Source organism: Aptenodytes forsteri, unplaced genomic scaffold (genome assembly GCF_000699145.1).
Source record: "Aptenodytes forsteri isolate BGI_AS27 unplaced genomic scaffold, ASM69914v1 Scaffold10, whole genome shotgun sequence".
NCBI classification, from domain to species: Eukaryota; Metazoa; Chordata; class Aves; order Sphenisciformes; family Spheniscidae; genus Aptenodytes; species Aptenodytes forsteri.
This window is the reverse complement of record NW_008794117.1, coordinates 1,973,896-1,988,185: the sequence shown is the minus strand read 5'-3', so window position 1 is coordinate 1,988,185 and position 14,290 is coordinate 1,973,896. Positions and strand designations below refer to the sequence as shown.

The 14,290-nt window shown below is 39.7% G+C and overlaps 1 protein-coding gene across 1 annotated transcript in view; it reads right to left on the bottom strand.

The window, feature by feature from the left end:
* Positions 1-13,896, bottom strand: part of PLD5 (phospholipase D family member 5) — a 204,825-nt gene extending 190,929 nt beyond the window's left edge. Inside the window, exon 1 of the mRNA XM_009276136.1 lies at positions 13,711-13,896. Coding sequence (XP_009274411.1) covers positions 13,711-13,896 — 186 coding nt within the window. The remainder of the gene's footprint in view (positions 1-13,710) is intronic.
* Between the last annotated feature and the right edge of the window lie 394 nt (positions 13,897-14,290).

Here is a 14,290-nt window from a genome sequence, read left to right as displayed (position 1 = left end):
GTGGGGCGGCGTGAGCGAGCGGCTGTGTGGTGCTCAGTTGCCGACTGAGGTTAAACCACAACATTAGTCCATTAAACAGAGCTAAAACAAGCTACTATAAATCCAATATAACTCACAGAAGAGAGGCCATTACCAGCAGTTATGTTGTTTTCAAATTACATCATCATGATGTCTCTAATTAGACATGCAATTATTATCTAGAATGGTATTTTGGGAAGATGTTTCCGTCCTGGTGGTAATAATCAAACGCCCATCAGTAGCTGGTTCCTCATCAGGCTATTCTACTCGAGTCAGAACTTCCATGCTCAGAGCCTGAAGAAATTAGCCAGATATGCTATCAAAAATTAATGATGTCCAGAAATAAACTGAAAACATCTGATGCCAAACAGAATCATAACGTGAATAAACACAGCAACAAGTATTTGCAAAGGTTCTTATAAAAAAAAAAAGTTAATCATCTAAATACTGGAGAAACAAGCATTAAAAAAAAATTTAAAAATCACAAATAGCTCTTGGGGAGAGACTTTTATCAAAAAAGAAGTCATACAAAGCAACAGCTCAAATACAGTCACCAGGTTAGTCCAAACAGGAAGGAATCTTACAGTCTTTCAAAAATACCCCCCCGCCTTAAGCAGTGTATTTAAAAACCAAAACAACACAAACACAACAGACAGTGGTAACGTGAGAGCTAAAACATACACAAATTTCAAATACTCCATATGTGTCTTACGTACTGTGGCCTGTAAATCAGAATGTATTAATATACAGTGGTGCTCCTATAATAAGCAGGCATTTCTACATCTGCTGCAAATTTCTCCCTAGATCAGAGAAAATCCTATTTACTACCTGCACAAACTAACTTCAGAAGATGCACTCTCTCAGTTGTCTATTTCTGAAAAATAAACGTGCAATCTCTTGGAAAACAGATTCCATAATACCGAGAAACAGTTTTCACATACCATTCAAGGCACAATGGTACAGTTGCTTGTATTTCTCTGCACTGAAAACATCCGAGCTCTCCTTTAATTACAAGGGAGAAGGTTCTGAAAGAACACGCTGTTGGCTGACAACAAAGTCACACTGGTGGCAAAAAAACGTTGTTGTTCTTAGTGCAATCATTGCCTTTCGTATTACTAGAGCCATAGACCACGCTTGCAAGCCTGTTGCCCATCTCAAACTGTCACGCAACTCAGAAACCTTACATTTTCATTGTAACTTCAGGATTTTTAAAAGTGCATACTGAGGACTTATGAATTTAAATCACCTAAGAACTTCGGAAAGTGTTACCCTGCCAGTAGAAAAATTCTGTATAAACCTTGGAAGAGAACTGTATTTTTGCAAATCCTACATATATTTCACTCACCATATTTTCCCTGGGAGTTCCACACAAAATGCATCGCAGAAGGTGACATGCAATACCAAAATAGGGCTGTGGATTTGTCAGAGAAGTTCAGGGGGACAGGGCAGCAGGGTGGGGACAGGAGAATAAAGAAAAATAATTTAAAAATCAAGCATCGTGAAAGAAGTGATGAGATGAAATTATAGAAAAAAGGAAAAACCAAAGGCCTTGGTTTGGCTAGGTAAATCCAAACGTGAAGAAGTAAGAAGGGAAACAGTTGTGCATATAGTAGCTTTTAAAAATGAGATATGAAGTTATTTAAAGCCAAACAGAACGCTTGGAACAGCCCCAGCACAGACAGACTAGGGGAACAAAGTGCACAAACTGAAGAAAAAATATTTTTTAAAAATTCAAATTTCCAGAAGTCGAAGGTTTCAGCTGTCATATGGTTGCAGAAACAAATTGATTTAGGCTGACGTGAATTAAGACCATATACCACATAGATAACGAATACAGGCTGGCACATTCCAGCTTTCCGCAGCAGGAGTTTGATGCGACTAAGCCATGACAACAAAGCTCAGAGAGAACAATACTGCATAAAATGGGATAAAATAACACAGAAAGGGTTAGGTGCTATCTGCCTGCCACATGCCCAATGGGGAATTGAAAAAGTCTGCAGGGACAGCAGCTCACATTGACAAAGGAAATTGCTTTGTTCAAAAGGGTAACATTTTCCAAACACTTAGGTGGCTTTGTTTCATGCTAGACCCAAAGGAATTGTTGTTGTTATTCAAACAATAAATCATGGTCACTGTAAGGGCCTGAAAGAGCATTTGGTGTATTGATGATCTTTTTACGCTCACAGCATCCCGAATAAGCACCAACCAGTCTTCAGCATCACAGATTTGGTATAAGTCACATTCTACAAATAAATCACTCCAAAAATAGTTTCAAATTGCAAATAATTTCAAAATTGTTGGGCTTTCATTCATCAGTGTTCTTTTTGTTTGCCTGTTTTAAGCCATTCATTTTCAAGGTGTGTTTCCTTAGAACCATCCCATCAGCTGCAACAACCAGGGTGGCTATGTAATCTTTATTTATGTAACAGGACTCACTTAAAAGACGCATCTTCTCAGGGATCTAAAAATCACAGATCCAACAGAGGCAGCATTAAATATACTTCATCCTGTATAGTTTTAAGCAGCACTTATGCACAGGACTGTATGCATGACTCCAAATGACTTTTTATCTAGCAAATAGCAAAAGTTGACTCTTCACGAAACATACTGGTTTTCCACGCAAAGATACATGGAGAAATAGCATGGTTTAGCAAACACTTCAAACTGTGACTGAAGCCATGTGTAAATGATGTGAAGGATAGGCTCACTATCATACCAGAATTTAGCATTATGAATCCTGTTGAAAACTTAGGGAAACTACTTTTCCATAAGGCATCAAAGACCACAAAGGTCAGTAGATAGCACACCTTCAATATTAGAGTTTACAGGACTAAACACAGTGCTGCAGGCCATAAGACAATTCTTTAATAAACAGGAAGAAGTTATTGGATGGACTAATTTAGGGGAAGAAAGGAAAAAGTGTGATCGCTACCTCAGCCAACCTCATCAGCTTGAAACCTTTGAAGCACTTTATTCCAGAAGGTAGCAGCGAATGGGCAGCACAGGGTTACAAATGCACATCAACTTCTGTTTATAAAGACAGAAAATCCCCACCCATCAGACTGCATAGACACTTAGAGCTGTTCAGGTCCTAAAGCAAACTGACAGAGCTTTAACCCTAACTTATTCCATTCCACTCATCTTCCCAACATAATTTATGCTGGCTATTTTATCACTGCCCATGAAGAGGCTAAACAGGCCAGCTTCTGCCAGCAGCCGCCAGAAAGCCATAGGAAAGATGCTGTTTCAGAATTTCTGTATGTTCTCTAATCACTTGGGTTTTTTCTTCGTGTTTCAGGAACACAAGATTTTCTAGATGCTCATGAGTCCTCCCCAATAAACAACTATGGGGAAATAGCAGAACTTGACAAAAGCCTCCATCTTTCTTGTACCCACCAGTCACATCCATGCACATTCTTCTATTTGCTCACCTAATTCATCTTCCACAAGAGGCAACAGGTTTGTTTGGGTTTTTTTTTCAATCATCATCATTAAAGCAGGTGCACATTTCCACCTAAATGAGCACAAAACATGAAAACAGATGATGCCTGCCATCAGTAAACTGAGATCATATTCTGGTTTAGGTTTGATTTGTTTTTTAGCATGATGGGCATTTTTTTCACTAACACTTTCTAATGAGGAACAGAAGTATTCTAATTGGGAGCAAATAATTTCACAGGTAGCTTTGTTTTTCTGAGTTTTCTTTAGCTATCCATTCATTAGTCTTGGCAGATAATTGAAGTTTCAGATGCACCTAGCTGACTTCCTTCCTTCTGTATTCTCCATTATGAAACACCTTAAGGTGGGCTTAAATGGTGGACAACTGGATCTATGTAATTTTTTGCACGTTCACGTAGACGTTACAGTTTCTTACATCCCATCTGTTATATTAGGATGCCTTCTGTCCTTTGCATAGCCTGTCAAGGATTTTCCCCTGTGGTAAATACAAAGCGTTCTCAAATAATGTATCCAGCAACTAGCCTGATGATCCAGAGACTTAAAGCTCAAGAAGAGGTGCGGACTCTGAGACAGATTTTTCCTCCAACTGCTTAGCATGATATATTGAACTTGCTTTTTTGCTCCAAACCCATGACAGCTGAGCTGATCCACAGTCTTCTCTCAAGGAGCTCATATACAACTTAAACCCATAGTAGTGAAGTCAATGGAGACTTTACCATGCTTTGGAGCAAGATCAAACAAAAGCGCACAAACTGCATTGAGGAAGTAGGGTTTAAATCACTGTCACCTTTAACACCATTCCCATAAAGTAAGTAGGTAGCCTCAGTTGAGGTAATGCCTGATGTTTGTTCAGCACACATAATACATATTCCCTTATCAAAAAACTCCTGCCTAGAAAGGATCGGTCATGGAACTTAATGGGCAGCAGCACAATTTCCATAACGTGAAAAGCCCTAGTGAGACACGCCATGTTTACTGCGGCTGGAGGTGCTGAAGACGTTACTAACTTTTACTCATTCACGTGTTTCAAAACAAATACACATCTGCTCATTACGATAGGCTTTTTACAGCATATACTAGCTTTCACAGAATCAAGTTAGAGTATAACCCCAAGTAAATATGCCTTTATTGCAGTAACAATAGGATCATGAAAGCTAAACTGGTCACAGTCGCCACCTCAGCACTGCTCCACATTTGGTTCTGCTCCAAACAGTTTAAAATGCCTTGGGGAAATCCAGCCTATTTAATGTATCAGAATAGCAGGAATTATCTGAATTGTTATTTATTAGTAGCAATTCTCAAATACATTAGCTTTTTTATTCCATTAAACATTTCATTACAACTGTAAATAGTGAAATACAAATAGCAAAAAAGATCAGAATAGAATGACTAGTATTTATGAGCTGCAACAACTATATAAATTATAAAACAAGCTGCTTGATTATGTTGACATCATGCAGTCAGAAATAGAACTAAGGTTTTTTTCAGTTCTTGGTTTTAATAAGAAAAATGAATAAAATGCACAACTGTATTCACCTACAAATACTGCACACAGACAAGAGGGTTTACAGGTTGTGCAAAAGTGGAAAAAATAGGTAAATTTGTCTCTGTCTTCAGAGAGCAAGCCTATGAAGTACTGCTAAAATACCACTCTGATATTTCTCTGTCCAGGGCCAGATACTATCTACACAGTCAAATTACACAATGCATTGATCAAAACAAAAGAAGCCAAATCCCTATAAAAATACGCAAATCCTATGTTATATTTGGAAAGCCTTTATAAAAGTGAAAGAATTCTGAGGAGCAAACCTTAAAAAAAAAAAAGAGACTAAATTTTGATGGATAAGCATCAAAAAAACCCTAGGAATAAGTTCATGATCTAATAAAAATTAATTTCTGATTAAATTAATTCACTGGCACCAACGTGTCATTCATTCCCTCTCTTCCTCTTGAATTTCTGAGGTTCTCCTAACTCCTCGCACATATTTCTTCACTTTTAGCTGAACGGCACTTCTGCCCACTAAGGCACAGTAGATAGTCAGACAATCACAAGAAGCCCAGTATTTAAGTCACTTTGAGGGAACAGTAGGTTAACTTGCTTCCTTTATAACACTAAAGACCGGTGAATCTGGGAGTGCCTCAATTCTCAATAAACGGCTCGACTGCATCCCCACCAGATAAGATAACACCGAGGTACACATTCACATCATGGTTCCCCCATTCTGGAAACCTGGGCATACAGGTCATGAGCAAGCAGCAGCACAGGTCCCCAGTTTGGCTGATTAGGGGATATGGATCCCAGCAGGTACCTACTGCCTAATCTAGATATATCCTCAAATAGTCTACTCTAGTTCCCAAGAACTGCGAAGGACAGACTGCAAGCAACTTGATTGCCCACTCAGACTACACAATGTTACAGACACTAGAGGAGTGTCACTGCACTGGAAAATTAATGTTATACTTTTTCACCCTAACAGCTGTCATCTAGTAATGCAAAAATTTAAAAAACCGTCCAAATCTCATTTTAAGAAACCTCCTTTCATATTCTGAAATATGACAGAGGAAGTATTTTGTTTAAGAGGATATATGGACCTTCCAAGACATTAGCAGGGCACCTGTTTTTTTTTTCTCCTCTCAGTAATGAAACTACTTAAAAAGCCTGGGAATCAGACCTTAAATAATGTTATAAAAAGAGCAGGGCAAGAGGTTGGCAGTCATAAGCACGTCCCTCAGGAAAGGGCTCAATCAGGGGAGACAGATCTAGGGAGTCTATTTGCCAGCACAGGACTTTCTTTTTTAGGAATGATTAAGAGTATATGGCTTCCCATCTTGAATGACAATGATGTGGGGTTTATTAATCATTGGCATAAGTTGGTCTGTTGTTTCTGTCTTTGGATAATCTAGTAAAGAGATTTTCACTGCAGTATTTTAGCATTCCTTGTTCTGGAATGGAAGAAGGCCTAAGCTAGACATACATTCAGCCAGAGACTAGCTTCTTTGGGCATCCTCTATAGACAGTGAAGTGATTGCGTTTGTGAGGAGATATTCACTAAAGATAATTTTCCTAGTGTCTTAAGTACTCCCACTATCTTTAAAAGCGTTACTGTCAATGGTCTGCTACAAGACCAAACCACTGAAAACTGCAAAGTATTCGTTTGTGTAACAGTCAAAGAGATTAAGTTGCAAGCTTCTGAAGCTGCTATTTCAAAATCCTTAAACAAGGATGGTAAAAACTGATAAAAAGAAGGGATGACAGTGGCAAAAAAGTAATTTGGATTTTCCTTAATGCTTGTAGCATTAGGAAAGGCATAGCAGTGAAAACCACTTTTCCCATATCTTCACTGAAGTTAACATCTACAACATAGCCTAAGTTTTAGGTCTTTTGTTCAGAAACTAGAAAACTTCATTTCTAAAAATGAAGGGGGGGGTGGGGGTGCTGCAGAGGTGGCCTCTGTGAGACCAGGGGCTGCCCCCATGTCGGACACAGCCCGTTCCAGCTGGCTCCACGACAGACCCGCCGCTTGCCAAAGCTTGGTCCATCAACGACGCTGGTGGTGCCTCTGTCAATAACATATTTAAGAAAGGGTAAAAAATGCTGTGCAGCAGCTGTGTGAGGAGAGCAAGAAAAATGTGAGAAACAGTCCTGCAGACACCAAGGTCAGTGAAGGAGAAGGGGAAGGAGGTGTTCCAGGTGCCGGAGCAGAAATTCCCCTGCTGCCCATGAAGACCATGATGAAGTAGGTTGTCCCCCTGCAGCCCATGGAGGACGACACCAGAGCAGATATCCTCACTGCAGCCCATGGAGGACCCCACACCAGAGCATGTGTGCTGAAGGACACATGCACATGCACAAGCATGTGTGCAGCCTGTGGAAAGCCCACGCAGGAGCAGGTTTTCTGGCAGGAACTGCAGCCCATGGGGGACCCATGCTGGAGCAGTCCATTCCTGAAGGACTGCACCCCATGGAAAGGACCCATGCTGGAGCAGTTTTTGAAGAGCTGCAGCCTGTGGGGAGGACCCACATTGGAACAGTTTGGCAAGGACTGTATCCCGTGAGAGGGACCCCACACCACAGCAGGGGAACAGTGTGAGGAGGAAGAAGCAGCAGAGACAAAGTGTTATAAACTGACTGCAACCCCCATTCCCCAATCCCCTGCACCACTCGGGGGGTTGGGGGGAAGGAGGCAGAAGAGTCAGGAACGAAGGACTGAAGTTGAGTCTGGAAAGAAGGGGGGAAGGCATTTTTAGTTTTGTCCTTGTTTCTCACTATCCTACCCTATTTTTAACTGGCAATAGATGAAGTTAATTTTCCTCAAGTTGAGTCTGTTTCGCCTGTGACAGTAATCGGTGAGCGATCTCCCTGTCTTTATCTCAAGCTACAAGATGTTTTATCTCTTTTTCTCCCCCTGTCCTGTTGAGGAGGGGGCGTGAGAGAGTGGCTTGGTGGGCATCTGGCAGACAACCAAGGTTAACCCACCACAACTAGAAAGAGAAAAATGAACTGTTAGGTATCATACCTTCACTGCTTTGCAATACAGAATTACTTTTATGTGTGGTAGCTACTGAAATAAGTTATTCTTTCCTCTCCAAATGTCAAGATTTCAAATTCTCCATACTATTTTCAAAAGAAACCGGTTTACATTTTCTGCCCTAAAATGCTATTCAGTATTTTCCCAACACTGTTCAATGATTTTGGTCCCCTTTTTGCACTTCTCTGAACGTTTATTTTCTCTAATTATGTTTGTCTACAAAACATTACTAGAGAAAGACACCTTCGAAGAAAGCAGCATTTCAACAGAAGGATTCTTCCACACACAGTCTGTCAGCAGTGAAGCGAACTGCATGCTACTACTTCAGCAAGAACCTCAATGCATGCTAGTACCACTGTTGCAGGCAGGCGATTCCAAATGTCAGTCTTCTGTTGAGAAAAAGCCAAAGTCCCTCTACTTCATGGATTTTGTTCCCTTGATTTTAATGATGAAATCTAAATATAGATATCTGTCTCCAGGACCAGATAGACATTTGGAATTATAATCTGCAACCATGTCATCAAAAAGCTCCAAACACTGGACACCAACTCTTTAGAACCCTCTGAATTGTGCCCACTTATGTACCTTCATACATGGTGCGCTCCACTCTTATTGGTATCCAACATTATACCAGATGACAAGTTATTTATATCTGCTTAATGCAAAAGACTCCGTCAATTCATTTAACTCGAAAAAACCAGGTGTTTGCATTTACTGCGAGACAGAGGCTGCTTCGGGAATATGTGTAATGGTTTTTTGAATTGTGATTTAGATCCTTTTAGTATTCTTCCTTAAGTTAAAGTTGTTGACTCTGTCAAGCTACTGATTTGGCTTAACTGAGTTCTACTCCTGTTACTTGCTTTACATCAGGCTCTGTCCACCTTCGTTTACGTGTTACAGATTATAGCTATGCACATGGTGTCTTCTGCCATCCTTAAGATGTCAAATTCTGAAGCCTATAAATCTGTCCTCTGACTTTTAACACTTGTACTAATTTACATGCAAGAGCAGAAATACAATTTTAAACTGTCTAACAATGTTTTTGTTAAGAATTTCCTGTATTGTAAGAAAAGAAAAAAAGAAAAAAAGAGGGGGAAAAAAAAGAGGCTGCCTAAGAGAACTACTAGTTTTTGAATAATAAAAATGAACTGGCAGAACTGGATTTGGGATTTCAACTTTTATAAAGATGTTATGACAGGTGAATGAAAGTTATACTTTATTTCTGATTTGGTCACGAGGCTCTGAGAAGTACCACAGCCATGCTTGTCAGGCAGCGTTGTAAATTGTCTTAAGCCTAACATTTGCATGTTAGATACCTGCCTCTGTTGCCACGCGACACTGCCCTCCCTCAACCTCATAGCCTCTTTTCTCTCTGGGTAGCAATGCTGCCAAAGGGATAGCGGTATGCTGATCAACTGCCTAACATCAACTGGTCAAGTCAACTCTCATAACAGCAAGAGTACTTAGAATCTGAAAATCCCAACGTTGCCTTTGCTACTGATCAGAACTTAAGTAAAAACAAGAAATGATGCAAGAATTACAAATAACTTTTTCTAATTATGATAATACTAAAGGTAACAGACTGAGGCTGTCCAGGAAATAAAACTGTTCTGATACCAGGTCTCCCAAAAAAATTATAGTCTTGAAGCAGTTTCTTAGAAGACAATTTTTAAAATGTTTTAACATAATTAAGTAAATAATTAAAAGTTATTAGAGAAAGACTACGGCTACATCTTTGAGAAGGGATACCTGTATTTGTCATAAAAAAAGACTGTATGCTTGACGCATATCTGTGGTAGCTTAAAAACAAATCTGTTCTGCTTTTGTTTTAAGTTTTGATTATTTAAAATTAAGTATCTAGAATTCTTTGCTGAGGTACTAGGAAAGCAGCTATACAGTACTTGTCATTACTGAAGGATAAACAGACATGATGGAGAGCTGCTGTAAATTAAACCAGACGTAACTCCCACCAGCTAAAGGCTATCAGGTTAGCTACTCTTTCCCCCCTCATCCCTACCTCCTCCTCCTTTTTCTCTTAACCGATTCACATTTCATTAAAAAAGGCAACACCAGACGAAGACAAACAAAAAAACACTGTGCAAAGGAGACTTTAAGAATATTTCACACAACAGTTTTCACTCCAACACTTCCAGTACCAGGCAAACAACTTCACAAAAAGGCACGAGGAACCAGCTGAAGCAGATACATAGAATCTGAACAATCTCAACTCTGCAGGAATTTCAGCCAAAGGTTTGCAACATCACTGTGGTCACATCTGCAATGTCAGAGTTCCTCACACCTCTAGTAATTTCCTCCATTAAAAGTATGGCTCTTTGACCCATTAGCTACAGCGCACACGTACACTGAGGCCTCGCTTCAGCAAAAAAATCCTCATTGGCCTATCTTTAAACATATTACAGCAGATCCATTTAATCTTAAAAACAGCGTCTGAGTTCACAAAAGCAAACAGGGGTGAGTTGTGTTCAGATCTTGTATGGTACAAATTGTGCTACTGCCACTTGGAAAAAGATAACCCACATAAACAATTAGCCAACGAGGAGATGCACTATATTAAGATCCATTTGAAGAACAATCAATTAGCAAGACGCCAGCAATACGTTCCAGATTTTGACTTCCTTTACGGTCAGTCAATAATTAAGTATTGAACAATTCTAAAAAAACTGCATCATATTTGTGCATCTGAACTTCTTCTGTGCTTTTAGAAGAGATATATGGCAACAGTCGAATTTTGAACATCTTTACCACACTCTTCAAATTGAGATCTGTTTAAAAAAAAACAAACCAAAACACTAAACCAAACCACACAACACCAAAACCCACAACTTTGTTACAGTTTTGAAATCTAGAAACAAACTGTTTTTGTATTTGAGACTTTTTTATATAAACAGTTTGATAAAAATTGGCTTCAGAAGATGTTTTTTAGTCCCTCAAATTATATAGATTAATAAGATAAGAAGTGTCGCACATGAGTAAGCCATGCTACTCACTTCAATGAAAGTCAATATATCTACTGTGGTCTACAAGGATTTACTGGAAGTAGCGTATAAAATATGCTGACCCAATTTTATCCCTATTACAACCACACTGAAATCTATTTAAGAAATAATTTCAGTGAAGCAAAAACCAATCCCCTCCACAAGGCCTAAAGAGTATATACGAAACTTCAAAACCTGTTCATGCATATCTCGACTTACACTCATTATATACCCTTCTTCTGCCTATGTCTATCATTATGTAGCATCAAATTTATGACGACATACTTTCAAAATCAGCGCCTCCATGAATGCTCACTCCTCCTGTTTTGATTTGCTTTGTAGGTATCAGGTAACATGATTATCTCAGAGGGAGCTGCAATGAAATGTTATTCATGTCCTCCATCCACCTCATGAAGTTTGTATATCTTCAGTATCCAATATTGGCCATAAGCTATCATATCTCAATGACTATACCATTCAAAATGATGCATCTCAAATTAATTGGTTTGCCTTTCGGAGTGGAACAGTGGAATGTAGGAAATAACTTCTTTGGCAAGAAAACACTCAAAACCCTCAAAGATGTATCTGAAAATAGAAAACAACCACCTTGCTCCAAAACTGTATAAGCAAAATACAATCTAGAAATTAATATGTATTTTCTTTACATTCATTAAGGGGAGCTATACAACAGCCTGTCTGTTACAACACTCATGAGTAATGCAGTTACCTTAAAACATAAACACAAAGTATTTTCACATATATACTGTTGGCATACCTAACGTACTGCAGGGTATTCACAATAAATGTCAATGAAATAAATACTTCATGACAAGCAAAAAATATCAATGTTCCAATTTTTCCTCTACATTGTTCAAATAGGCTCTGGGAATAAAAATAACTGGATCAAATAAGAGGGAAACCCCCAGAAGAACATGCATTCATACCAAACTGATTACAGAAAAAGCTTTTCACACCAATGCTGCAGGGTTATTGAAGATTACTATTGTGACAAAATACCGACTTCATCCAAAAAACCCAAACAAACAAAACCCCAAAAAAACCCACAACCAACCAAACCACACACAAAATAAAGGTTTTGCACTTGTAATCTTCAAACAAGTTAATGCCTGTTTTCCTTGTCCATGCTAATATTGTGGTATAATTTAAAATACAGATAACTGAACATGCTAACATTCAGCTACCAGAACAATAGTTAGCTATCAAACTGTTGACAGGTTATCCCCCCCCCCAATTAATAATCATTCATTTGATGACACATATCAACATGTAGGCACATGTAGCAAAAACCTGTTACAAAAGCCGAAGCTCAGATTTCTGTGCTTTCTATGTTTTAGCCATCAGCTGTACTGAGATAAGGCACTGACCTTTCTTCTTGATTCACAATGAGAGAATACTCCGCTTACAAGCTTACTACTGTGAAGCCTTGTTGCTAGTGTGAAGAATCACAACAACATGTGTAAGAAGGCAGATAGGATTCAATACCTTTCTCAACATTTGAAATGTGGTATTTCCTACAGTTCACCAGTTCTTGTCGTTTCCCCAGATGTGTGAACAACTTAAGTTTAAGAATTCACTAACAGGGATAAAATACCAAGCAGGTTAGTGGGAAGGGAGGCTAATACTCCATGAACTAGTTCATAAAGGAGCTTTTTTCAGGTTTCATCTTTAAAGGACTCTACTATGCCATCTAGGATTTTCATGTAATAAAGGCAATTTATCCTTGTAATGAGACCATTTCTATCCAAAGAGACTTCAGGTGGCTGTACCACAAGAAATATTTTTCTGTGCATCTTGAAGTCAATGTGACTGTGATTGCAAACTACTAACTAATGTAAAGAATGGCAGACTGTTGCATTATGCAAACCCATCCACATTCTTTTGAATCCCTGTAAATGCAGCTACCTCCCCGTTTTGATTGTACTGTACACTGTAACAATGGGTTTCATCTAATAAGCTATTCAGAAAACTCTTACACAGTATGCAGGTCATCTCAACCCATTTCCTTGCTGTTAGAAGTAACATGAAAAATGCTTTCAAACATCATCTGAGGCAGGAATACTTAGAAGCACCTTAAATTCTCATAAAATATTCACTAGAGCTATCCACAGTATCAGTTCTATTGTGGTCCCAAATACATGACTTAGTTAAGTCATGTACTACTGCTGCAGGAATAGATGTCTTGAAGGAAATCTCCTCTACCCCACACAGGTTGAGTATTTTCGAAGTCCCATGCATGAAGAAGAAGAAAAAGAAGGGGGGGGAGGGAGGGAATCACAGCTAGAATTAAAAAAAGCTATTTTCTTTTAGCAATTCTAGAACTACATTATAATCACCGTGAGATAAATGCTCTAACCTCCATCTGCACCATCCCAATCTTTCTCCTCCCACACCAATCCTGAATTTGCAGGAATAGAAGAATGAATAAGCTGAGAACATTAAAAAATATTTCCAGTTAGGAAGAGACTTGCATGTGGTTTGGGAACAGTGCTGACATCCTAATTACCTCAGATTTGACCAGTCTGGGACCTCCAAGTAGCTCCTTTCTCTACCATTTGGGAAATGCCATGCCCAATCACTGGAGCAACACTTTTCTTCTAGAGTCCAAGCTGGTAGAGAGATAGCCTAACAGAATGACTAGACGGAGGTCTAGAAGAGAAAAAAAAGGGGGGAAATAGAAGCTGGCTTACGTGCTCCAGTTTGTCTTTCCTCCTCAGCCAGACACTGGCACTGTAGTCCTGCTGCTTGACAGTGCTGTAGAAGTTCGCACCTACTCTGGTGAGGCTTGGAGAAGGCTCCCTGGGTCTGCTCTTCAGCCTCATCTGCTCGAAGCCCTCATGGGGGGATGAGGAGAGCCAGTCATGCCTGACTTCCATCTTGACATGACAAGGCAAAGTCCAAGGAAAAAAAAACCAGAAGAAATCAAGAAATTAAGAGGCACTAGACGAAGAGGGTCCAAAAAAGAACAGGATGGGGGAGGAAGAAAGAGAAGGAAAGCAAAAACACCCCAAAAAACAGAAAACGGGAAGAGAAGGGAGAGAAAAGGAGAAATAACAAGGTAGGAGGAGTGGAGGGAGAAGGAAAGGCTGCAGGTACGAGAGAGGAGCGGACTGAGAGAGATGAAAGGGCACTCGGGAAAGAAGACGCTCCAAGATGCCGCTGCTTGTTGCCCTCGCCACCAGCAAGCTGCAGTCCAGGACCGGCGCGGCGGGAAGCGGCTGCCTGCGGCTCTGCCCGGGACGGAGGCGAGGGGAGGCGCGGCCCCGCGCA